The sequence below is a fragment of the Enhydra lutris genome, unplaced genomic scaffold (assembly GCF_002288905.1).
Source record: "Enhydra lutris kenyoni isolate GAN:26980312 unplaced genomic scaffold, ASM228890v2 scaffoldscaffold22, whole genome shotgun sequence".
NCBI lineage: Eukaryota > Metazoa > Chordata > Mammalia > Carnivora > Mustelidae > Enhydra > Enhydra lutris.
This window is the reverse complement of record NW_019154106.1, coordinates 6497493-6522047: the sequence shown is the minus strand read 5'-3', so window position 1 is coordinate 6522047 and position 24555 is coordinate 6497493. Positions and strand designations below refer to the sequence as shown.

Here is a 24555-nt window from a genome sequence, read left to right as displayed (position 1 = left end):
ACTGAGACAGGTGTGCGCGCGCCCACGCACACTCCTGTGCACAGGCTCCTCCAAAGTCGTGGCAGCTTTATTGTCAGTTCGGGCAGGGCGGCGGGAGGGGACCTCAGTCATGATAGAGGCGCAGGAGGCAGCCACGGAGGGTGCCCATGTAGCGGTCCCAGAGGGCCTGGTGCCTGCAACGGAAACAGTGACAGTGGCCATCGCCTGAGTTCCCACCACAGATGCTGCTCCAAGAGCTTCATACACCTAAGCGCTCCCTCCCTCCTCACACTGCTCTTACGCTCATTATCATCATCATCCTCCCATTCTACGGGGGAAACTGAGGTGTGGAGAGGTTCAGGACCCTGCCCAAGGTCAGGTCCCAGTTTCTAGGTGGGGTGGCCCACACAGAGACTTCCACCCCTAGGGCAAAAGACAGAACCCTGAGTCTGTAGGAGGGCTAGGCCCTGGCAGGAGGCTGGCTACAGCAAGGCCAAGCTGGAAAGGAAGCCTGGGCTCTCTCACCGGAAGCCATCCAGGGAGTGGACGGACGCCGAATATTGATTCAAGAAGAGCCGCACATCACTCAGTGGCCAGTGGTCAGAACGGCAGGGTTCCACGAACTGTGGGCCCAAGGAAATATCTAGTACCAGTACAGCCCAGGGACAGGCCAGGCTGGGGATCAGAGGGCAGCAGGGCAGGACAGCTCACCTTCTCCACGAGGTCCACAAACAGGTCTCGGACATCCTTATTGTGAGTCAGCTTGGCAGCCACATTCACCAGTCCCCGGGACAGATTCTGTGGGGCAGATAGCCTGGGAGTTCTGCCTTCTGTCCCAGAGGCTGCAGGCTGAGCCCAGAGGCTAGTGGAAGGGACAGGCCCCTCCCCAAATCTACCTCCCTCCCTCAAGCCAACAACTCCCCAGTGTGTTCCCCGCTGCCCGAGGTGGGTAGGGGGAGGAGCAGGGCTACCCGCCAGTCAATCTCCGGCATGAGCAGAGCTGGGGACAGTGCAGTGAGGCTGAAGACGTCCAAGGGACAGAGGCCGGATTGGGCCACAGACCTTGAAGTTGGCTTCCATCTCAGAGAAGACACCAAGCTTTCCCCGAAGGGCAGTACACACCAGGCTGCAGGGAGACAGGGTAAGTCTGGAGGTGCCTGGGCCCCCACTCGCGCCCCGGCCAGAGGACCCCCCAGGGTCACCTCTTGTGTAGGTCCAGAAGGTCCTTGTCAGCCACAAGCATTTTGAGCTCCTTCAAATCCTGGAGAAACTCCTTGTCTAGATCCATATCCATGTCATCCACCTGGGAGTCTGGGGAAGGCCCAGCAAGGGAATTGTGGTAGGGGTAAAAACGCCTCCAGTGATGTCCCAAGCCTTCCACACCTGCCCCCTCAGCACACCCCCATGAGACAGAAAAGGAAGTGTCAGAAAGGCAGAGTCACTTGCCCCAGGCCACAAATCAGTGGCGGGCACTCTGTCTGTGGATGAGCTGTGCAGGGGGACACGGGACTATGAGTAGCAATGGCTGCGTGAAGAAAGGTCGCTGGAAACCAGGGCCTGCAGGAGAAACTGCTGGTGGGGACACAGGCCCTGGGAGGGTGGGGAGGTGTCTGGGCAGCTGGGTGAGTGGGGGCCTCACCGACGGCTCCGAGGGTCCAGTTCTGGATCATGAGCTCAGCACAGTAGGCAAAGTCGCCAAAGCTCAGATACTGCAGTTTTTTCTTCCCTGTCTCGAAGCGGTTGTTGGCAAAGAAGACGATGGCCGCGTAGTCCCTGCAAAGATGGGAGAGTGGGCCTGTCAGGGTTTCAAATTCCTTTTTAGGGAGCAGCTCGCACCTGTGACATTGGCCGGGGCATCTGATTTCTGGCCTGTCTCTGCCCCAGCTCACTATGTGACGTGCTTCAAGCCACTTCTCTCTGGGCCTCCCTGTATGTGTACAGAGAAGGTTTCAGCCCAGGTCTCCTAAGGGGGGCGGGGGGAGACCTGAGGATAACAGTTACCATTTACTGAGCGCTTCCTAAGCCCCAGGGGCTGCACCACAGGCTTTACATGCGACAGCCCCCCTGGTAAACAGCCAGTCTGATCCAAAGCACAGACCGGGAATAGGAGAGCCACTGCCCAATACAGCCAGGGGGTCAAGTGGGTGGGGGTGGGGAAGGTGGACCTGCCTCGTGGCCCAAGGAAGGAGCGAGCAGGAAGGGGAGATGGCTGGCTCCTTGGCTGGCCCCTCACCTGGCCAACCGGTCAGACAGGAGGAAGTGTTGCTGAATGTTGTCCACCAGGGAGCCCCGCATCTCCTCCACCACCTTGAAGACTCGCTTAAAGTTGTCAAACTGCAGGGCAGTTAGGGGAGGAGGGAGGGAAGACTGGTCAGAGGCTGGTCATCTGATAAAGCGATTACTGAACATCCCTCCCTCACCTATGCATCTAACCAGTCAACAGATGCTGACTTAGCGTGTAGTATTCTTTTTTTTTTTTTTTTAAAGATTTTATTTATCCATTTGACAGACAAGATCACAAGTAGGCAGAGAGGCAGGCAGAGAGAGAGGAAGGGAAGCAGGCTCCCTCCTGAGCAGAGAGAGAGTCCAATGCAGGACTCGATCCCAGGACCCCAGGATCATGACCTGAGCCAAAGGGAGAGGCTTAACCCAGTGAGCCGCCCAGGCGCCCCAGCATGTGGTATTCTTCAGTAAACGATTAACTGCTAATACCTGTTACCGATTCAAGCATCTTGCCCTGGATAAATGTTTACTCACTCCTACCTCTGAATTCCCCTTATTTTATATCATGCTTTCCAGCCCTTCATGAGCTCATGCTGGAACTGACCCCCCCGGCTAAGATCCAGGAAGTAAAAAAAAAAAAAAAAGAAAAAAGAGCAAATGCTAAGCTGTACAGAAGGAGTACACAAAGGACAGAGAGAAGAAATACTAAAGGCCCAGAAAGGTTGCTTCTCCCTTCTGGGCCACCAAAAAGCCTTGTGGAGAATGTCCAATCTGACCCTCTGCTTTGTATTTCAAGGGGGCAGATGAGACCAAGAATAGTACACCCTCCAGGGAGGAGTGGCAGGAACAAAAAGAAAGCCAGGTGCTGGAGAAATATAAGCTGAGAAGGCTGGCAAGAGACCAGATCACAGAAGAGCATGAAGGTCAAGGCCAAGAGGTGTGGCTACTACCCAGGATGGAGTGGGAAAGCCGATTAAAGTTCAGGAAGAGGGGAAAGCTGTGGTCGGATCTGAGCTTCTGAAAGAGCAGCTCCTGCCAGGGAGTAGGAGATGCTTTGGAAGAGCAAAACAAGGGACAAGAGACTGGGTATAAAGCCCCTGCCACAGTCAGAGATGGGAAAGGAGAATGGAGCTGGGGCAACGACCAAAGGGTTGGAGTGAAGACATGGGATGTTGTTTTGGGGGACGGGGGTGCGGCGCCCACTTGTCTCCTGCAGCTCTTGAGGGTGATGCCTGTTTTGGTGCTGATGTCGTCCAGGTCTTTCTTGGTGCCCTTGGACAGCTTCTTGCCCAGGACCTCCCGCACAAAGGCCTCGTCAAAAGCATAGTACCTGCGTGGAGGCAGAGGACACCACTGACTTTCCACATAGGAGGGAAACGGGGGGGGGGGGGGGCCGGCAGGACCTATGTTTGGCTCCTCCCAGTCACAACTTTCTCAGACCGTGTGTAATTACGTCCCGTCCCAACCCGGGCCTCGGTTTCGCCCTGCAAAATGGGTATATGGTCAGACAGGTTGGCGTCCCACCTCTCGATGAGCAGCGCCTGTCGGGAGGGCGGGATCTGGAAGATGAGCTGGTGCAACAGCTTAGGCGGTGCGTGCAGCAGGCGCTCGAGCATGTGGAAAGTACGGTAGTGGTCCATGGTGTCGCTCTGCAGCACCGCTGCCGTGGCGCCCGTCTGCTCCAGGATTCCCGAGCGCACCCTCAGGGCCACCGCGTCGCTCACTGGGGAGTGGGCGCTAGCTTTAAGCCCCGCTCCGCGAACCCCCAGGCCCTCGGGGGATCCCAAGTCCGACTCCTACTAAACATCCCTCACTCCTGCCCACTTCCCCCAAACTACCTGAGTCCTGGCCCCGCCCCCTCTCCCATCCCAAACAACCGCTCCTCCTGACCCGCCCCGCAGACGCCCCCCACACACCCGAGTAACCATCCAGCCAGAGGCGATACACGTCCTCGTCGATGAGGGTCGTGTTCCCCACGAAGATGTCCAGCTCGCTGGTCATGGCGACGCCCGGACCCGGGTGCAGCCGCAGCGCCCCGTTCGGAGCGAGCACTGCCCGGGCCGGGCGCGCCGCCTGCAGGCTACTTCCGGGAGCGCCGAGATTCGGCTCCGGGCACCCGGAGCCAGAGAAGGACCACTTCCGGGACAGAGAGGGTAGGGGCAGAAGCGGCCAAGAGGAGTAGCACCTCCTCCTAGCGGGAGGGGCAATCCCAGGCTCCTTGTCCCCGCCCCCCCCCCCCCCCCCCCGCCCCGTCCTACCAACCCTCACTCTCATCCTGGCCCAGTTTGCAGGAAGACTTCGGGAGTCGAGGCCGACGGACAGTCTCCCCTGCGCCGGCAACCTTCCCCCACACTTCCTTCTGGCTTTTCTCCCACTTTCTCCTCCCTACTTTGATGTGTATCTTAAATGTAGGGGTTTCACAGATTTCTGTCCTAAATCTTTTCTCTGCAAAAAATATGTTTGACTTAATCTCCAAGGGCCCTTGCTGGAAGCCTCTCACTCCATTCTGCGGCTGAGAACCTCATCTGGGCGTAGGGCACCTGCTCCCATGGTTTTAACTCCCTCACTCCCTAACACCTCCCTCCACCCTCCCCGCACTAATAATGAACTCTCTTACTCTGCAGCTCAGAGCTCTGGCTGGAGTCCACGTCAGGAGGACTGCCTATATGCTCCTCTTTCTAAGCAGTCTACCCTACAGGCCCCTCAAAAGCTAGACCGCCCTCTTTCCAGTCTGTTTCTTTCCTGCGTTCCTATCTCAGTGACAGTCCCAACATTCACCCAGTTCTCAGGCCAGAACCCTGGACTTTCTCCCGGAGTCCTCATTCTTCACGTTCAGTTCTGCTGATTTGCCTCCTGAATATTTCTAGGATGTTTTGTCCTCTCCACCCCTACTGGCACTGTCCCAGCCCAGTCCTCCTGCAGAGCTCTACCTTGCCCATTGACACACTGTTCTTACTTATCTCTCTGCCTACATCTCTTCCCCATGATCCATCCCACACAGAGCAGCCTGAATAATTCTTTAATGCACGTTTTAAAATGGTACTCCTCTGCTTAAAATCCTATTGGCCTGTGGCAACGCTCCAGCCAACTACCTTTTTAGCTTCTCTCCCTCCCTTTAGCATTTTCTCCACACAACTACCTTTCGAAAACATCCAGCTACTTTCACCGTCCCTAAAGCAGCTAGGCCCCCAGCATCTTTCACCATGCTATTCCTGCTCCCTGAACTAGCTTTCTCTTTACTTGGCAATGCCCTATATGTCTTTCGGGGCCCCTCAGATTACCACCCCTTTGGGGAAACCTTTTTTGGGGGATGGAGATCCCTCAGACCATGCCCATCCCTCATTTACTTCTGGTTTTACAGAGCTTGTCTCCTCCGGTAAATTACGACCCCATTTGGGCCTGGGTGGCTCAGTCGGTTAAACCTCTGCCTTCGGCTTAGGTCATGATCCCAGAGGTCCTGGGATTGAGTCCTGGATCAGGCTCCCTGCTTAGCGGGGAGTCTGCTTCTCTCTCTCCCTCTCCCCCTCTCCTGCTCGTGCTCTCTTTGTCTCTCACCCTTTCTCAAATAAATAAATAAATAAAATCTTTAAAAAATAAATTAAGATCCCTTGAGGACAGGATCAGAATCTTAGTCAAGTTTATTTCTGTCTGGGCTTTGCATACAATAAAAGTTTATTGAATAAATGAATCCCTATATGCACCTCCCCCCAGGGCAGGAAACGTTCCAATAGCGTGTAGGCTGAGGATGAGTCAGGCACGTTTGGGCTCAGGGTTCCGAAGGGCTGGGAGCGATGTTCATTGAGCGGAGAATCTCCAGTATGAACTAAGGAAAGTTGGTAACAAGAACCGTCTGGGTTCCGTCGGGGAGTGGGCATGAGTCTGTGGCCGACGTCGGAGTCTTGGTTCTCAGAAGGAGCTGAGAGGCCTAGGCGAGAACTTGAGGCAGTTTGGAACTGGGAAGTACCAAGCGCCTAGTTTGGGGTTACCTGTCGCGGAGGGTAGTGGCGCTCAGACCCACGGCGCAAAAGGGTCTGTAACACAGCGGTCTGGAGTGGGCGGGGAAGGGGATCTCTCTTTCTCTGTATTCTGCGCTCAAATCCCGCCTCTTTCCGGGGAGCCTTCCGTGGATTGGCTGTCCTTCCTTAACGTCACACGGCCCCGCCCCGGCGCGCGCCCCGCCGCGTGCCCACCCCCGGGCGGCTGCTGCAGCCTACGCTACACAGGCACAGCCTGCCGCCCGCGGAGCCGGAGCTCAACCGCGAGAGCGCAGAGCTCGACGTGGGCTCCTGGGCCGCGGCGGCGGGCAGGCGATGCTCCAGAGGCCTGAGCAGCCATGGAGGCCGAGGCGGGCGGCCTGGAGGAGCTGACGGACGAGGAGATGGCGGCGCTGGGCAAGGAAGAGCTGGTGCGGCGCCTGCGGCGGGAGGAGGCGGCGCGTCTGGCGGCTCTGGTGCAGCGCGGCCGCCTCATGCAGGAGGTGAATCGGCAGCTGCAGGGTCACCTGGGCGAGATCCGCGAGCTCAAGCAGCTCAACCGGCGCTTACAGGCCGAGAACCGTGAGCTGCGCGACCTCTGCTGCTTCCTGGACTCCGAGCGCCAGCGCGGGCGGCGTGCCGCGCGCCAGTGGCAGCTCTTCGGGACCCAAGCATCCCGAGCTGTGCGCGAGGACTTGGGCGGTTGTTGGCAGAAGCTGGCCGAGCTGGAGGGCCGCCAGGAGGAGCTGCTGCGGGAGAACCTGGCGCTTAAGGAGCTCTGCCTGGCTCTCGGCGAGGAGTGGGGCCCCCGAGGCGGCCCCGGCGGCGCTGGGGGCTCAAGCGCCGGGCCGACACCCGAGCTCGCCTTGCCTCCCTGCGGGCCCCGCGACCTGGGCGATGGAAGCTCCAGCACCGGCAGCGTGGGCAGTCCCGACCAGTTGCCCCTCGCCTGCTCCCCAGATGACTGAGCGCTCAGCTTCCTTCACGTCGACGCCCGACCAGACTGCTTCCCAAGCGCCGGGACTGCGGTGGACCTCGGGACCTGGACGCCGTGCCGCCTGAGTACGAGGGGCCTCTGGCATGGATTTGGAAACTCTGGCACTAAGGAGGGCCCCTCGCTTTCGCTGGTGGGGCAGCAGGGGAACTGGAGGCTGGAGCGGAGGGACTTGCTGGGGGCGGGGTGGGGGCTAATAAACTGGAACGGAAGCAGAGCCCGTGGCCCGGGCAGCGTCTGTTTGGGACTCGCCGGGGTGGGAACGAGGGCGGGGACGTTGAGACAGGGTACCATTGCCATCCGGAGGGGCTGCAGAACTAAGGCGGCTGACTCTCCCAGGACCTCAAGCCTGGGGCGGGATGTGGGACCGTGGTAAGCCCCTGGCTCCCCCCATTAGGCCTCGGGACAGGCCGTGATCCGGCCCCTGAAGTGGCTCCAGCTCCCTTCCCGGCTCCTTCCTGTCCAAGACAATGGGGCAGGAAGCAGGTGTTGGGGGCCTAGAACCCAGTCGGCAGCCTCCCCCGAGGCTGGAAGGGGCGTAACAGCGCCCTCCTATGGTCCGCGCAGGAGCGCTGTGGGCCTCCATCAGGAGGAAGAAGATAATCCTTTTGGCTTGCACCCAACAGCTCTCTCTTTCTCCCCTCAGTCCTGGAGATGAGGCAGCGCAGATGTAATCTCATTCGTCAGATAAGACAACTGAGGTCCAGAAATATCAAATAATTTGTCCAAACTCATGCAGTAAGTCCGTAGAGGTGAGACCGGAACCTAGGGCTTCTGATTCCAAATGTTTTCCTTTTCGCCTCTGGGTTCAATGAGACCAGGCCAGAACTTCAAGCCTTTTATTCCATTTTGGTAGGTTTGTATAAAAATACTCTATGTAGGAAAATAAATAGCAGCTGCCTTCCTTGTGGAGGCTTGGATTCCCTGGAGCTGAAGTCTTCTCAGAGCTGGGGGGCTGCAGGTTGGCTCATCACAGAAGACTCTGGCACTCTCCTGCCATTCAGGAGGGGCCAGCAGAATGCCCTCGTTCGATCACTTGATGCTGCTGGCAGTGTGGGGCTGGGTGAGTTCGTTAGTGTTCTAGGCTGGTAGAGTATCACCTGTGAAGAGCAGGATTGGGTGGACTAGAGGAAGAGGGTGATGACTGTAGGTGTTGTCTGGAAGGGCTTGGGGCTCTAGAGGACCTCAAGGGCTCTACAAAGTCCTTTTTGGTTGCCAGGAGTTCCCTCGCACAAATGGGAAATATTTTGTTTCTGATTTAGTGCAAATTGTGCTAGAGAAGCCAGCTCTGGAAAAACAGTGGGTAGCTTTGGTTGGCCCCAAGCTGGCTCAACGAGGACGCAGAATATGCCCAGTGTCATCTGGAGGGATGGAGAAGAGCCTGCTGGGAATGGGCACGGGATACAGTCCAGACCAGCTGGACCAGTGGGTGGGGAGACGTTGGCTAGAGTGGCACCCGCCGGTAGGGGGGCTGGGGTGCCTCATAAGGCAAGGAGGGTAGGGGAGCCCAGAGGGTCAGAGGATGGGTCCCCGCTGCTGCTGCTACTCCTGCGATGGGCTGAGGCGCAGGGCTCAGGGGTGCTGGGGTAGGTGAAGACCGGACTAGGGGTGAAAGGAGTCAGGGAGGGTGTGGTCATGAGCGTGGGGGTGTGCAATGCTTCGGGTTCAAGCACGGGCCCCGAGGAAAGAGAGATACAAGGTACAGGGCGGGAAGGTGCTGGGGGGCCGCTGGTGCCGCCGGTACCGCCCGCGCCGCCAGTGTCGCACTCCGTGGCCCCTTCCGGGATTTTGCAGATAGGGCGGTGGGCTTCGAGCACCAGCTCCAGGCGCTCCTTCTGCTTCTGCAGCTCCTCAATCTCTCGCTGCAGACCGGACTTCTCGTCCTCCAGTTTATCGGTCTCCTGCGGAGGGTTAGGAGAGGAGTTAGAAGATAAGGGCTGAATACCGAGTAGCCTCGGGAGGTGGTGGTAATTGGGGGTGGGGATGGGTCTCCAGAGAGTCTGGACTACAACTCCCATGAGTCCTTGGGAGAAAAATGGGCTCGGCTCCCATCAGGCCCGGGAGCATCTTAGAAGGAGGTTGTCTGCCGAAGCTTTAACCCTCCTCTCCCTCTGATGGGAGTGAGATGGGCTGTAACTAATTTTTAATCGCTTTTTCCTCATGGTTTTCTCCGAAGGACTGCTTGGACGGGAGCCTGGGGGAAGGGGCCTTCATATCCCGGTGCCCTCTGGGACCCCTCAGGCTCTGGGGAGCCGCGCCCCTCGGAGGTTCGGTGGATCGGGGCCTGGACACCCTCCGCGCCGGCCGGTCCTCACCGCCTGCAGGAAGTCGGTCAGTTCCTTCCTCCGGTTCCTGCACTTGGCCGCCGCCAGCTTATTGCGCTCGCGCCTCACTCGACGGCGCTCCTCCTCCTCCGGGCTGATCTGGATGGGTAGAGGGAGTACTGAGGTAGACCCTGGGCCACTGGTCGCCCGGCACCCGCCTTGTGGGGTGGCCCAGGGCTAGGACCCTGGCCGACGGTATGGCAGTGCAGTCCCCCTCCCCCACCGCGCTTCAGGGACCACACAGCACCGGGACAGGTTCCCCGCACTCGCGCTTTAGTGAGATTGAATTAATCAGATTTCCTCCTCGCACCCAGCTTTTTGCCTCCTCTGATTACTCTCAGAATGCCCACCCCCTCACACCCACACATTCCACAAACCTTTACCCCTCTCCATCTCTCAGGACTCAACTGAGATACCCCCACTCTTTCAAGAAGCTTTCACTCTCATTTCCCACCCAGAAGTGGCCTTTCTTACTCTGAGCCCCTGGGGCCCAGCCGCTCTTTTTAAAAGGACCCTCATTCTTTTCAGTCTCTAGATAACCAAGTGTCCTCTTCCCCAGAGGCTGTGAGCACTAGGAGAGGTTGGTGAGTGTTGCCACTGAGTAAGTTGTCTTTTTTTAGGAACCTATTATATGCTGGTGAACAGCTTTACACAGATTCTTAACCAAACTTTCCATGTAAGGAACTGAAGCCTGGAGAGGATGAATAACTCGTTTATGGTCCCAGAGCAGAAATTAAAACCCACTCACTCTGTTCCACATTAAGAGGGCGGCTGATGGAGACCACCTCCCCCAAAAGAACCCCACTTAGAGCTCACAGCCCCAGTCTAGGAGTCCCAGAAACTAAAAGCCCCATAAGCACAGGGCTGAAGAAGTCCAGGAGCCTGCTTTGGGCTCACAGCGTGGCCCTCTTCTCCAGTTGGTCAAAAAGGTCTGTCTTAACTGCACATCTTTCCAAGATCCTGACCTCAGGTCAAGCTCCTTAATGCACAAGCCTCACTCCACTACAGTCTCATATACCAAAACGAAGGAGGAGCCACACCCTTAAAGACCCTCTATCTCTTATTTATTTTGGCAAGGAACTGTATTTTATTTTATTTTTTTTAGCACTGTGAAGGCAGGAGCCCTGGTTGGGGAGCCAAGAGTCCCCAGCTCACTCTGCTTCGAGCCTGTTAGCTCTGGATGAGACAGTGTGGCTTGATGGTTAAGATCTCACTTTAGAATTGGAAAGACCTGTCTCATTGCTCACTACTTGCATGATCTGGACAAGTGACTACCTCGGTGTGCCTTCATTTCCCAGCTGTAAAATGGAGAAAACCAGAGTGCATTCCCCAGAGGCTTTTTGCAAAGATTAAATGAGACAGGGAGACTTACACCCAGAGAGTAGCTGCAGGGAACCTTCCCCTTTCTGTTCTCTCCCCAGCTCCGTAGACAGCATGCGCTCACCATCACCATCCATGTCAGCGGGTAGAGACCCTCTCCCGTCCACCCGCTTCTCCATCTGTTGCTCCACGCGTACACCTTACATTCTCATCTTCATCCCTGTTCTTGCTCCTGCCAACCTCTCTACCCGGAATGTCTTTTCCTTCATCTCTATCTATGCAAATCCTACCCATCCTTCTAGGCTCCAGAAAGCTTTCCCTGATCTAGAAGTGACCTCTTTGCCCTCTGGATCACCCCAGGGGCTCCTATTACTTTCTGCCTTGACCAGGAGTCACCAGTGGACTTAACCTCCCCACCTCCCCCCTTTCTACGCCTGTGTCCTTTCTGCCAAGAACTTGTCCTCTGCCCCTCAGCACCCCTGTGGGCATTAGCACCAGCGCAATGCCTCTGCTACGTACCTGTTCACAGGGCCGGCGTCGTACCCCTGGAGGTGGCCCTAGTGCCCGGATGACTCCTGGCCGGGGCTGTGGGGGGTTGTACGGGGAGTAGGCCAGAGGCCTGGGGTAGCTGCTGGGTCCGAGGAAGTGAGGCTGCACCATCCACTGCAGCTCCTGACTGCCACTCACAGCATTGACGCTTGGCACAAGGTGGAACTTCTGAGGGATGGAAGATGGAAAGCCAGGGATGAGGTCTGTGTAGAGTGAGGTGCCGCTGCTGGACAGAAACCACACCGCCGTCCACCCTCAGTGCAGCTGTTGGTTCTGAGAGACCGGAAAGAGCACAGCCTGACAGAGAGACTGACTTGGTGACAAGTCTCTGCTTATGAGCTGTGTGACTTCGGGCAAGTCTCATAACCTTGCTGTGCTTTCATTTCCCTATCAGAACCAATGCTTATAAAGTATGGATTCCAGGCACCATCCCAACCAACTTGACAAATTACTGACTCATCTAATTTGCACAACAGTGTCTTCATTTTCAGACAGGAAGACAGTTGTCCACAGACACATAGCCAGTAAGTGGGAAGTGAAGTTTGGGCCCAGGCGTACTCCTGTATTCTGCCTGAATCCCATCTGTACAAAGAGGAGAATTCTGGCTCCTATCTCCAAGGCTGGCTGGGTGAGAGAATGGGCGTGACAGGGCCTGGGAAGTGGCCGGTGCCCTGTGCATGGGGCTGTGGTGGGCAAGAACCACTGGCCTGGGTTGAGGCTGTCCCAGTTAGCTCTTAGCTCAGCCCCTTACTGGCCATGACTCGGGGCAAGCTATTTAACCTCCATGTGCCTTGTTTTTAATATGGTTGTAGGTGAGGATTATGGCATCTCATTGATGCTAAGAGATGCCCTTTAGTAGCTCTGAAATCACAGTTCACTTGGCAGCTTTAGGAAAATTTACTGGCACAAAATAATGGTGGGTTCTCAACTCAGTGAATTCTTAGATTCAATGAAACCTCCCCGAACCATGTGGGCTGCACTGTAAGCGTTCCGTGTATTACCTGCCAAGATTTTCCTTCAGCCAGAAATCTGAGAAAAGGGTTGAGATGGGGATTCAGTGTTGGGGAGGACTTGGGTCTGGGCCTTCGCACCCAGGCCTCCGGGAAGCGCGCCACAAGCCCAGGCAAGTCCAGACAGTGGTGTCCCCTGCCCAGCGATGCGGGCCCAGTGGCCCGGTGACCCCAGTTCCGGGACTGAGGCACTGCCCGGGGCATCTCCCGTTCCCGAGGTAGTCGGGCCCCGGGCTGCTGCGGGCCAGGAAGGGAGGGGCGCCCCGGGTGAGTCAGCCACCGTGACTGGGCCGCTGTGACTCGGCGGAACGGACGCCGCTCCTTCCCTCCCCTAGCGACACGTGCGCGCTGCCCCTCGACAGGAAGTGGGCACCTGCAGCCACCCAAGTCCCCCCAGCCTGCAGCGGGGCGTCGTTTGGTGCCGAGAGTCGGGAGACGCGGGAGCTGCCCGCTGCAAGACCCTGCGCACTTCCCAGCATCTCGCAGCCTCCTCCGGCCCCAGCCTGTAAATTAGGGGCGGAGAACCAGTCTCCCGGAGCCCACCAGGCTCAGAAAGGAATAGGGACTTGGCGACAGGGTACAGACAGACAAACGGACACAGAGACGGTCACAGACAGTGTCGAGGATTCCCGGTCTGTCGGAGGTAGCCTGCCGCTGGATGTCGCCCCCCTCCTCTGTGAGGACTTATCGGCGTCAGCTTAGACTCCGGATCCCGGGGGATTTAGTCCGCGATGGATCAGACCCTCTGCTCCTGTCCGAGCTGGGACTAATCCCGGACTAAGGGGCGCCTTTCTGACGCGGACAGGACGAAGAAATCAGTCGTGGACGGGAGGAAAGAAAGAAGGTAACAGAGACAACAGGACAGATAGATAGTAGACAGCGAAGGCAAAGGGGGCAAGACAGAGGGGACGTTCGCAGATCTTTGTCGCGCCTGCCACGCGCGTTCCCCTGGGCTGTGGGGGAAACGTGTCTCTAGACGCGGGAGAATCCGCGGCCACGGCCATGGCCAGGACCCCAGATCCAGTCCCTACTCCTGTTCGCGGCCCCAGTCCCAGAGTGTGCGGAGTCGACCGCAGTGTCCCAGGCGCTGTCCACCCGGGAACCCCAGGCATCGGGTCCCTCTCACCTGCTGGCCTGAAGTGGGGGGCTGCGCAGGGCCGCCGTACGCACCGCCGGCCCCGGAGCTCGGTCCGGGTTCCCCGAAGTCTCGGAACATGCCCTGGCTGGCTGCTTTGTGGGGTCCGCGTCGCCGGCTTCGGTTCTGACTCACTTGCTCCTCGCGGAGTCTTTTCTTTTTATGAATGAAAAGTTCTCGGGCTGAACCACTTCGATTGGGAGGGGGGAGCGGGCGATTTTCAACGGCGCTGGACACCTCAGGGCTCCACCTCCCCAGACGCTCCGCCTTTTGCCAGTCCGCTCTGAATTTGTCTACGCCTCCTACAGTCCAGTGACCGCCCTGTCGTGGGGAAAGGGACGGACCTGGAGTCCCCCAGGACAGCGGCGGGTCAGCCCCTTCTGACGTAGTTGCCCATACATGGTGCAATTTCCTCGCCGCGCCCAGGTGGAGCCGAGGATTCCCCGCGGATTTACGCACCTGTAAGCGGCTGGGCGCCGCGCTCCGTACGCGAGCCCAGGCTTTGGGCCCGCCTTCCCATGCCCAGGCGCGCGCCGCGGAGCCCACTCAGCGCCGGATCCGGCCTTAGTGTTGGCATTCGTCAGATGGCACGAAAGAATCACACCTTGTGGCGGGTGGGAGGTTGGATTGATGAATGAGAAAGGGGTCTGCAAACAGTAAAGTGGATTATAAATGTGATTGGGCTGGTTATTATTTTATTTACGGGGTGCTTACTTCGTACTTAACTGCCGTCCAAGGCTTCACACCTGCTGGCATTGTTTTAAGGTTCAGGTATACTAAAAAGTGGGTAAATGATAAACCAGGGTTACCAAAAGGGTGGTCTATTTTAAACGTTTACGATGGACAAGTTAATGGTTTGAACTACCCACAAATACAAGGTGACTCGATTGTGCTACTCCTGGGATAATTTCAGAAGTTATAACAAGTTTTGATTCAGAGCCTCCCTAAGAGGTTAAGAGGCTGCAGAGTCGGGCATGGGACGCATTTGTCCTATGGTCTGTTAAATGCCATCTTTTTAAAATACTGTCACCGCTCCTTGGGGGCTCTGTGGTCACCAGCCTTATTTGGAGATGTGCCAAATTTCAACAACTAAAGCCAACACCGTGGGGAGTAGGTACCATGGTCCTCCCCATTTTACAGATGGGGGAACTAAGGCTGAGGTATGTTGAAAAGAAGTGCCTAATGTCATAAAGCGAGGGGCTGAAGCAGGTTGCCGAATCAGGGCCGTGGGAGCTCCAAGCCCACACTCAGGCAAGATTTCTCCAAGTCCTCCCAGACACTTTTTTCACCAGTGCAGAATGTCAGTGCTGAGAGGACCACCCCAAAGCTTCTGGGCTTCCTCCCATTCTACAGATGGGAAAACTAAGGCCCAACGGGAGTAAGGAGCTGCCAGTGTCCCACAACTACAGAAAGAGAGCTGGGCTCTCATGCTTTCCACGGCTACCTCCGTTTGGCCAGCTCTAGTTTTGTCATCAAGGAAGGAAGAGTTTGGAGAAAAACAGGGTCCTGGGCTGCCCTTCCTTGGGGACTGAGGCCAGGGTGGGTGCACTGTGGGTGGGTGCACTGACTGTGGGTGCACTCAGGACTCAGAGACACAAAGCCAGGGGGTATAGCTCAGTGGTAGAGCATTTGACTGCAGAGACACAAAGCCAGCTTGGCCCTGGGCTTCCAGTCCCAGAGCTACCATTTTCTGTCTCTATGACCCTGGGTGGGTCACCTTCCCTTTGAGTCCCAGTCCCAGTGGGAATAATTGAGCCTCCTGCTGACCTCATGGGGTTGCTATAGGATCAAATGAGATCATAAATGTGAAAGTGCTTTGTAAGCTGTAACGTGCTGTGCACTCAGAAGGTGGTTCCCAGCTTGGTGCCTCTCCCTTGCCCTTGTTCTACTCAAGGCTTGTCTTTCTCTAAAAAGAAAAGAAGCCAACAGCAGTTTACCAGACTGAGAAATATAGAGGTGAGAGAGACAGAGGGAGAGAGAGAGAGAGAGATTTGAGCCAGTGTGATCCGTGGAAAAGAACATGCCTACTGGAATCAGACAGTTCCAGGTTCTGGAGTTTGAATTCCGGTTTGGCTGCTCACCAGCTATATGACCTCGATGAGACACACCATCTCTCAGAGCCTCTGTAAAATGGAAACATAATGATGACTACATCTCAGGGTTGTTCAAGAATAGAAATAAAATAATATCACATGTTTAGCCCTGCATATAGTAAGAACTTGACGAATAGCAAAAACAAATACACGTGTTAATACAAAGTTCCAGAAGCAGGAGCCCTTGGGGTTCTGATCATAGGATAAGGCAATCACACAGCACACACACACACTAACTGATGTTTGAACTCTTTGGCTGAGCCCAGGTTGGATGGGTCAAGGTGACAAAGGCGGCCAAGTGGTGGCACATGTGAGGACTGACGCAGGTCAGCCTTGATGGCGTACATCCGCCTGATCCAGAAACACCACCCTGTCCCACTTGCCCAGCATCCTGGGGACAGGGACAGAGCAAGGCCTCCGATCTCAAATCAGTGTGTGTGTGTGTGTGTGTGTGTGTGTGTGTGTGTGTGTGTGTGCGCATGTGTGTGTGTGTGTGATTACATGGTTTTCTGAAAGTCCCTTCCTGCTCTAACCGTTGGTGGAGCCACAAGGAGGTCCTTTCAGAGGCAGCACATTCCAAGCTCCTCAGTCATTAACTCCTGCTTCGTGGCTGCAGTAACGTTCCTGGCCCCTGACCTCACCAGCTCCCACCCAGGGAGGCCAGGCGTGATTCCCAAGGGGCCACTGTGATTGCAGGAGTCTAGGGGCCCGGAGGTCTGAGACAGCAGGGCACTGTCCCCTGGCACCCTGTGCGAGCCTGGCTCAGCCACCTCCTTCTCTGAGCCCCAGAGAATGCCCATCTCTTGGGGCTGCAGTGAGGAAAAGGAGGTAATGGATGAGTGTGCTTGGCACCCAGCAAGCTCTGTCAGTGCCCCCCAGGCTGTAGGAGGTGATGTTTATGTGTTTCATTTTCCACTCACTTATTATTTTTTTAAAGATGTGTTTATTTATTTGAGGGGGAGGAAGAGAGATTGTGGGGGGGGGGCAGAGGGAGAGAGAGAGAAATCCTCCAGCTGACTTCCCACTGAGCATGGAGCCCGGCTCGGGCTCAATCCCAGGACCCTGAGATCATGACCTGAACTGAAATCAAGAGTCGGACACTTCACCCACTGTCACCCAGGCGCCCCTCCATTCACTTTTTTTTCTTCAAGATTTTATTTATTTCAAAGAGAGAGAGAGAAAACAAGCAGGGAGGGGGATAGAGGGAGAGGGAGAAACGGGCTCCTCGCTAAGCAGGGAGCCCAATGTGGGACTCGATCCTAGGACCCTGGGATCATGACCTGAGCTGAAGGCAGCTGCTTAACCAACTGAGCCACCCTGTGCCCCTCCATTCACTTTTTTTTAAAAATTTGCATTTATTCTGTGCAAATTTACTCCCGGGCCATAAGTTTTTGTTTCTTCAGTTTCTTCTGGGATATCTTTTTTCTTCTGTGCAACCTCCTCTTCTGGTTTAGAAACAGTCTGCTCTTTTTCAGTAAGGATCATCTCAATGTGGCAGGGAGAGCTCATGTATGGGTTAATCTGACCATGAGCCCTTAAGTCCTACGCCGCATCTTGGGGGCTTTGTTCACCTGAATGTGCTCAATGACCAGAGAATCAACATCTAAACCCTTAAATTCAGCGTTACTCTCTGCGTTTTTAAGCATGTGCAGTAAAAATTCAGCACTCTTCTTGGGCCACCGACCTTGTGTCCAGCCCCACTGTTTGGCCTGGGCACACTTACCAACTCCACCATTATAGCGATGGAATGGCACACACTGCTTCTGCAAAGTGACGTCTTTCAGATACTTGGTGGCTTTTCAGATATGCATACCCTTGATGGCCTGGGCAGTCTCACGTGTGTTCTTAAAGTGAACACGGAGATTTGAACCTCTTGACTTGCATGATTTCGTAGGCTTTTCCAGGTCAAGCGAATAGCGAACCATGTTCAGAGGTCACCCCAGGCCGCTGGGAGGAAGAGCCCTCCATTCACTTTTTAAAGCAAAGTTTATTTATTTTATAAACGGGGTTGAAATTTACATAACATACAATTAACCATTTTGAGTGTAGACTTCAATAGAATTCTGTGCACACACAATGTTGTGCAACCACCACTTCTTCCTAGTTTTCAAACTTATTTTATTATCCCGAAAATCATCCCATCCCCATGAAAAAATCAGTCCCAGGGTGTCTGGGTGGCTCAGTGGGTTGAGCCTCTGCCTTCAGCTCAGGTCATGGTCTCAAGGACTGGGATTGAACCCCGCTTCGGGCTCTCTGCTCAGTGAGGAGCCTGCCTCCCCTTCTCTCTCTCTGCCTACCTCTCTGCTTCCTTGTGATCTCCTTCTTTGTTAAATAAATAAATGAAATCCTTTAAAAAAAAAAAAAGAAATCACTCCCAATCCCCATCTCCTGGGAACCACAAATCCTCTTTCTGTCTCTGTGGATTTGCCCATTTTGTACATTTCATATAAATGGAATCGTACAATATGTGACCTTCTGCATCCGGTTTCTTTCACTTAGCATAATGTTTTCCAGGCTCATTTATGTTGTAGTATGTGTCAATACACTGTTCTTTTTTTTATTGCTGAATAATATTCTATTGTATGGATATACCACTATTTATTTATTCATAAGTTGATGGATATTTGAATGTTTCTCCTTTTTGGATATTATGACTAATGGTGCTATAGACATTTGTGTACAAGTTTTTGTGTGGACAGATGTCTCATTGATCTTGGGAATGTATCTAAGAGTAGAACTGCTGGCTCATATGGTAATTCTCTGTTTCACCTCGTGAAAAACTGCCAGACTGTTTTACAAAGTGGTTGCACCATTTTACATTCATACTGGCGGGTATATTAAGCTTCTAATTTGCCCACATCTTTGCCAACATTTATTATTTCCGTTTTTGAAATGAAAGACATCCTAGAGGGTGTGACATGGTATCTTTTTTTTTTTAAGATTTTATTTATTTATTTAACAAACAGAGATCACAAGTAGGCAGAGAGGCAGGCAGAGTGAGAGAGGGAAGCAGACTCCCCACTGAGCAGAGAGCCTGATGTGGGGCTCGATCCCAGGACAAGGATCATGACCTGAGCCAAAGGCAGAGGCTAAATGAGCCACCCAGGTGCCCCTGGTATCTTGTGTTTTAATTTGCATTTCCTTAATAACAGATCATGTCCCTTAATGATGAATATTTTTTCATGTGCTTTTTTGCTATTTATATACATTTTAGGAACAAATGTCTATTCGAATCCTTTGTCCATTTCTATTTTTTTTAAGTTGGCTCCATGACCAATGTGGGGCTCAAAGTCATAACCCCAAGATGAAGAATCCCATGTTCTACTGACTGAGCCAGCCAGACACCCCTAGTTGGTGTTTTGTTTGTTTGTTTTTTTTTTTTTTTTTTTTTTTTTTTTTTTTTTTTTTTGTGGTTGTTGCATTATAAGAGTTCTTCCTCTATTCTGGCTAGCAAACCCTTACCAAAAATATGATCTGCAGCTATTTTCTCCCAGTCTGTAGGTTGTCTTTTCACATTTTTCATAATGTCTTTTAATGCACAAAAGTTTTTTTTTTTAAGATTTTATTTATTTATTTGATAGACAGAGATTACAAGTAGTCAGAGAGGCAGGCAGGGAGAGAGAAGGAAGCAGGCTCCCTGATGAGCAGAGAGCCCGATGCGGGGCTCGATCCCAGGACCCTGAGACCATGACCTGAGCCAAAGGCAGAGGCTTTAACTCACTGAGCCACCCAGGTGCCCCTGCACAAAAGTTTTTAAAATTTTTATGAAATCCAATTGTTTTTTCTTTTGTTGCTCATTCTTCCAGGGTCAGAGCTATGAATCCACTGCCAAATTTGAACATGTATCCCTATGTTTTCTTCTAATTGTTTTATAATTCTGTTCTTATATTTAGGTTCCTGGCTGAACTGAGGTTTGATACACATCTAGTGAAGTGTGCTTATCCAATATGTTCAGCTCATGTATGTAACCCCGTGTAGCTACTGCCCTCGTCACGATAGAGGACATTTCTAGCAGCTTCCAAGCTCCTTGTGCCCACCCCACCCCCCTCAGTCTCCACTCCCCACCCATGGGTACCGCTATTCTGACTTCTAGCATCATCGATGACTTTTGCCTGTTCTTCGTATAAATGGATGTGTCCTTTGGTGGCCGATCACACTCTGTTCTCCAGGATAAGTGCCCAGGGGTGGAATTATTGGGTCACAGGGTACATGGACATTTGCCTTCGATTTTCTCCAACAGTCTTTCCAGAGTGGTTGGACCATTTTACCCGCCACCAGCAGTGGATAAGAGTTGCAGCCGCCCCCCACCTGGAGGTGACATTTTAGTTCACTTCGACATTTCTTTCCCTTGGTTCTGGCCCCATCCTCTCTCTCCTGGACACTCTCCACAGCCTCCAGCCAGGCTCCTTCCTCTCCATTTCCCACCCTGGCAACCTGAGGGACTCTTTTAATATTCTGACCATTTCGCTCTCAGACTTGGACCCTTCTGAACACTGGTACCTTTTGAATTCTATGCAGGAGGACTGAGGCCTGGAAAGAAGCCTGCTGTTCTTTTAGGTTGATTGTGGGGTTTGTAGGGCCATGAGGATAACACTAGTGGCTCACACTCATTGAGTTCTTACGAACTGTTTAAAGTAATGTATTAATCCTCACAACCATCCTGTAGAGATAGCTAATGATGTTATACCCATTTTACAGATTAAAGAATGGAGGCCCAGGGGAAATTAAGCAACTTGCTAAAAGCCACGCAGTGAGGAAATGGTGCAGCCGGGATTTGAACCCAAGTAGTCAGTCTCTAGTGCCTGTTAGTCCTTCCCGCCTCGCCCTCCTCACTCTCTTCACTGCCTTGTTAGTCCGCCCTTTGAAACTGGGCAGAACCCTTAACATGGCATTCCAGGTCCTTCCAGAGGTAGGCTGCCTGCCTAGGCTCTACCCACTTACCCGATGTGCCCCAAACTTGCTGCTGAACAGAGCCTCTTGCCCTCACATAGGCCGTCCCCTGGGCCCAAGATGCCCTTCCTCACCCCACCCCACCCCAACCCGGCCAAGCCTCTCGCATTCTGCAGGTCTCCATTTCTCCACCGCTTCCTCAGGAGGCCTTCGGTGAGTCCCTGACCTAGGTTGAGTTCCTCATGTGAGCTCTTTTCTGGCCGCCGTCTGTCTTGCGCCATTATGCCGAGACTCCCCCGGATGCGTGGCGCAGTAGTTCACTCCTTTTGATGGCTGGGTGCGACCCCATTGCATGATGGACCAGTTTCTGTATCCATTCTCCTGAATGAACTGAATATAAAGTCAAGTGGAGCCAGCTGTGGGGGAGGTAGAGATGATTAAAGACTTGGTCTTGGCCCCAGGGCACCGACAGCTTCAAGAGGTGATCAGACACTGAGGAAAACAGCTGGAAAATAGCCTGGGCTGTTTCCACCTGGGCAGTAGGTGGGCAATGCTGGGGGCAGGAGCGGGAGAGCACCAGGGGCCGGAGAGGAACCCCCAGGAACGAAGGATTCTTTCCCACTGGGGGAGGGCGGGCTTCCCGGCAGAGGTGTATCTGAAGCTGGGGCAGCTGTTCCTGGGGTTGGAGTCGGTGGGCACAAAAGCCTGGGTGGGGGGGCGGAGGGCTCTGAGATCCAGAGCGCGTGGTGGAATCTGTGTTGGGCTGTGAGCGGGAAGGGTGGGCAGAGCGAGGCCAAAGCCAGGGTCCTTGAATGCCCGCCTGCCTGAGGAATTCAACTTGGGCTGGAAGACAGGGGGACAATTGAGTGGTGTTTGAACAGGGAAGTGAATTGTGCCCTGTTCTCTGAGGCTGGAATCCAGGGTAGAGGGGGCTGGAGTCCCTTCTGGGGAGGCCTTCTGGGCCTGGCTCTCTAGACTCTCAAGGTCAGAGCCAGTCATGCGGTGGGCCCCGGGGCCAGGAAGAGGGTGAGGTATGAGGAGGGCTGGGCTGCTGTGTCCAGGGCCTGGGTATCACCCTATCCATTCCCCAGGTGCCCATGGAGCACACACAAGTGCCTGTCCCTCTGCTGTCCTTTGAGGCTCATGCCACCTTGCCGCAGACTCAGCCCCATGAAGCAGAGGAGGACCCTGAGGTTCCAGAGAAGGAAAGGGCTGGATTAAGATTAAGCAGGAGTCAGGGACAGGGCTACCATGTCCCCACTCTTGTCCTGGGGTTCCCTCCCCCACCAGCTACCTCTCCAGCCCAGGGCATCCTGGAGAGCATCAAAGACCTGGTCCCCACCGCCTGCATCTCCGATCTGTTCTGCAACCTCAGACCAGCTCCTTTTCCTCTGGGACCCTCAGTTTTCTCTTCTTACAGATGAGTAATTGACACCCTGTGGGCCCTGGAACCAGAAGTTTCTGTGGAGATCCACCTGGGGGAGGGGGAGGGCAGGACAGACCCCCGGGTCCCTCATCCCTGTTCCAACCCGCACAGCTTGGGGAAGCAGCAGAGGACAACCACAAGAGCTCTGGAGTCAGGTGGCCAGGGTTTGAGCCCCAGCCCACTTTCTGGCTGTGTGATCCAGGCCATTCTCTTAATTTCCCTATGCCCTCACTTTCCTCTTTGTGAAAATAATATAATGATTGTACCTGCTTTTCAGGGTTGTTGGGGAGTAAATGAGATTAGATGTGGATGGCACTTAGCAGAGGACTGGTTTCTTGTAGAAGGGTTCAGGGCATGATCGCAATTTCTTGCTGTCAAGTTTTGTGCCACGTGGACCATCCCGTCTGCATGGGGGGCATCAAGGGTCCTGCTGTCAGTACTCAGAACTGCTCTGCCTGCTCAGCCTAGCCCTTAGGTTTCTTGGAGCAGCTCCTGCTCCCTGCAGACCTAAGCCCCGGGTAGTTAGGACCTGTCACCAAGTTCTTGGGCTCTCCTCACCCTCTGGGACCTGGGGCTTACCCCCACCCCTGGGCTCCAGGGTGCCAGTCCCTGCTCCAGGCCAGGAGGTGGATGAAACGCTCATCCTGGGATAAAAGGCTGGCAGACCTAGGCTGGGCCAATAAACCACCCCACCCTCGCTGGGAGGACCTCTGGGCACCCATGTAAACTGAGTCATGGGGGGCAAGGGGGGTGAGTCACGCGGCCTGTGAGTGGGAGCCAGATGGGGCAGAACTTGCCTATGGAGGGCCTTTGGCCATGCCTCATAAAGCCACAACTCTCAGGGCCCCTCTGACACCCAGCAGGACCACAGCCTGCTGGGGCTGAGGGGCAGGGGTCTAGAGGTTGGGCTCCAAGCACACAAGCCAGCGCCTGTGTGTTCCTGCGTGAGCGTGTCTGTGCAGCGGCGGGGAGGGGAGTGAGGCTGGCAGGCCAGAAAGGGAGGCTCTGGCTCTGGAGGAAAGGATGGGGGTTTGGAAAGGAGTCAAAGCCCTAAGAGAGGAAGATTTTGGCGGGAATTCTTCTCTGCCCTCTCCTGGCCTCTGGGGGTTTGGCTGATTTTTTTCCCCCATGCAGGACAAGCTTTCTCTTTTTAGCCTGGGAAGAGCCAGGGCCCAGTGGGTGACATGTCTGTCCTCTAGAGTCCCCAGGAGCCAGAGCTGCTCAGTGACATCTCAGTCACTGAGCTCCCTGCCGCAGGGGTACGTAGGAGCACTTTGGGGAGTTGTGGAGGCTGCTAGAGCGTTTCTAACCTTGACCGTGGCCAAGTTACTTTACCTCTTCTGGCTGCAGTTCCCTCCTCGGTAAAATGAGGGCTGTGAGGACCAAAATGCATTAATGTGTGCAAACTGCTTGGAGGAGCGCCAGGTACCGACTAGGTCATGTGCCCATTTGTTCTTACTATCTGAGCCCCAGCGTCCTCAACTAAACAAATGGGGGAGGGAAGGGGGTGAGAGGCACCCCTTGTCTGGCCATTGCTTTGGTTCCAGTCTCTGAGGTCATTCCTTGGGAAGCTGCCCCTCGTCCCCTACCCCACTGCCTGCTGACCCTGTCCCTCTGTCTGGTGGGGGGCGGGGGGGGGTCACAAGGGAGAATGGGTTCAGTGGGTTGCTGGGCTGTGTGCCCTCAGTTTACCCCCTCAGTGTCTGGGGGATGCGCGTCAGAGAAGTGGGGAGTTTCCCTCCCTGGATGAATCAGCTTTGTGACCCAAGCCTCGTCCCTGCCAGGGCCCCTCCCAGCAGGCAGGAGTGGGGTGTAGTTGCCCTGCTGGGAAAATCCCCCAGACCTCACCAAAACCTGGGCTGAAACTTTCTCCCAACTCAGCTGTTTCCTGTCTTTCCTGGCTCAGCCCCTACCCCAACTGAAATCAGGGGTCGGGTAGATAGCCTCCCCATCCCCCGGCCAGCCCCACTAGAGCCTCCTACCTGGTGTTTGGGGTACACAGGACTTGTGAGTGGGAGGAGGTAGATTGTGTGTGTGTGGGGGGGTCTCCTTTCCCGGGCCTCAGTCATCCTTTATGTGGTTTTTTTTTTTAAACATTTTATTTATTTATTTGAGAGAAGAGAGAGACAGTGAGAGAGAGCATGAGCGAGGAGAAGGTCAGAGGGAGAAGCAGACTCCCCGTGGAGCTGGGAGCCTGATGCGGGACTCGATCCCGGGACTCCAGGATCATGACCTGAGCTGAAGGCAGTCGCTTAACCAACTGAGCCACCCAGGCGCCCCCTTTATGCGGTTTTATAAAAGAGGGCTGAGCATAGGGGTTTGTCCAAGTTTACTCAGCCTAGCCCACCCTGGGCCTGGGCTGTTTCTTTGCTCCAAACAGGGCAGAATCCCCTGCCAGCCCGAGGGGGGGATCTTGGGGAGGTCCTGGCCTGGTAGGGGAGCGGTCCTTCCCCTAGGCCTGGGAGATGGGAGAGCCTTCCCGCTCAGGTAGGCTTAGTCATTGTACTCTCTGGGTCTCAGTTTCTCCATCAGTCAAATAGGAATATTAAGTCTTGGCCCAGTCTGTTCTCCCCGGCAGTTCTGAGAACCCACTTTGTGTGCTTTACAAGTCGGATCCTAAGTCCTGGCTGGGGCTTGT

General features: G+C 54.7%; 3 protein-coding genes and 1 pseudogene across 8 annotated transcripts; 1 reads left to right on the top strand and 3 right to left on the bottom strand.

Annotated features, from left to right (window-relative positions):
• Positions 1 to 13: 13 nt before the first annotated feature.
• LOC111150041 (FGF1 intracellular binding protein) lies at positions 14 to 4323 on the bottom strand. 2 transcript variants are annotated; one of them, XM_022507361.1, is made up of 10 exons: positions 4119 to 4323; positions 3727 to 3925; positions 3406 to 3532; positions 2213 to 2313; positions 1619 to 1752; positions 1182 to 1290; positions 1042 to 1105; positions 691 to 777; positions 505 to 602; positions 14 to 173 (listed from the first exon to the last, which is right to left on the bottom strand). In XM_022507361.1, exons 1-10 carry the CDS (start codon positions 4201 to 4203, stop codon positions 104 to 106), a joined length of 1074 nt encoding a protein of 357 aa, XP_022363069.1. In that variant the 5' UTR covers positions 4204 to 4323; the 3' UTR covers positions 14 to 103. The 2 variants fall into 2 exon arrangements, with proteins under 2 accessions (XP_022363069.1, XP_022363068.1); XM_022507360.1 differs by having other exon boundaries at positions 1182 to 1299; positions 1607 to 1752; positions 4119 to 4290.
• A 2055-nt stretch (positions 4324 to 6378) lies between these two features.
• Positions 6379 to 8097, top strand: LOC111149726 (coiled-coil domain containing 85B). The gene has a single exon (XM_022506966.1). The coding sequence runs from the start codon at positions 6536 to 6538 to the stop codon at positions 7142 to 7144; it is 609 nt and encodes a 202-aa protein (XP_022362674.1). The 5' UTR covers positions 6379 to 6535; the 3' UTR covers positions 7145 to 8097.
• LOC111149724 (FOS like 1, AP-1 transcription factor subunit) lies at positions 8092 to 13589 on the bottom strand. Of its 5 annotated transcripts, XM_022506960.1 has the most exons (4): positions 13500 to 13589; positions 11334 to 11531; positions 9486 to 9593; positions 8092 to 9071 (listed from the first exon to the last, which is right to left on the bottom strand). In XM_022506960.1, the coding sequence occupies exons 1-4, from the start codon at positions 13587 to 13589 to the stop codon at positions 8652 to 8654; spliced, it is 816 nt and encodes a 271-aa protein (XP_022362668.1). In that variant the 3' UTR covers positions 8092 to 8651. The 5 variants fall into 5 exon arrangements, with proteins under 5 accessions (XP_022362668.1, XP_022362669.1, XP_022362671.1 ...); XM_022506961.1 differs by lacking the exon at positions 9486 to 9593; XM_022506963.1 differs by lacking the exon at positions 11334 to 11531.
• A 3359-nt stretch (positions 13590 to 16948) lies between these two features.
• LOC111149827 lies at positions 16949 to 17539 on the bottom strand (annotated as a pseudogene).
• Between the last annotated feature and the right edge of the window lie 7016 nt (positions 17540 to 24555).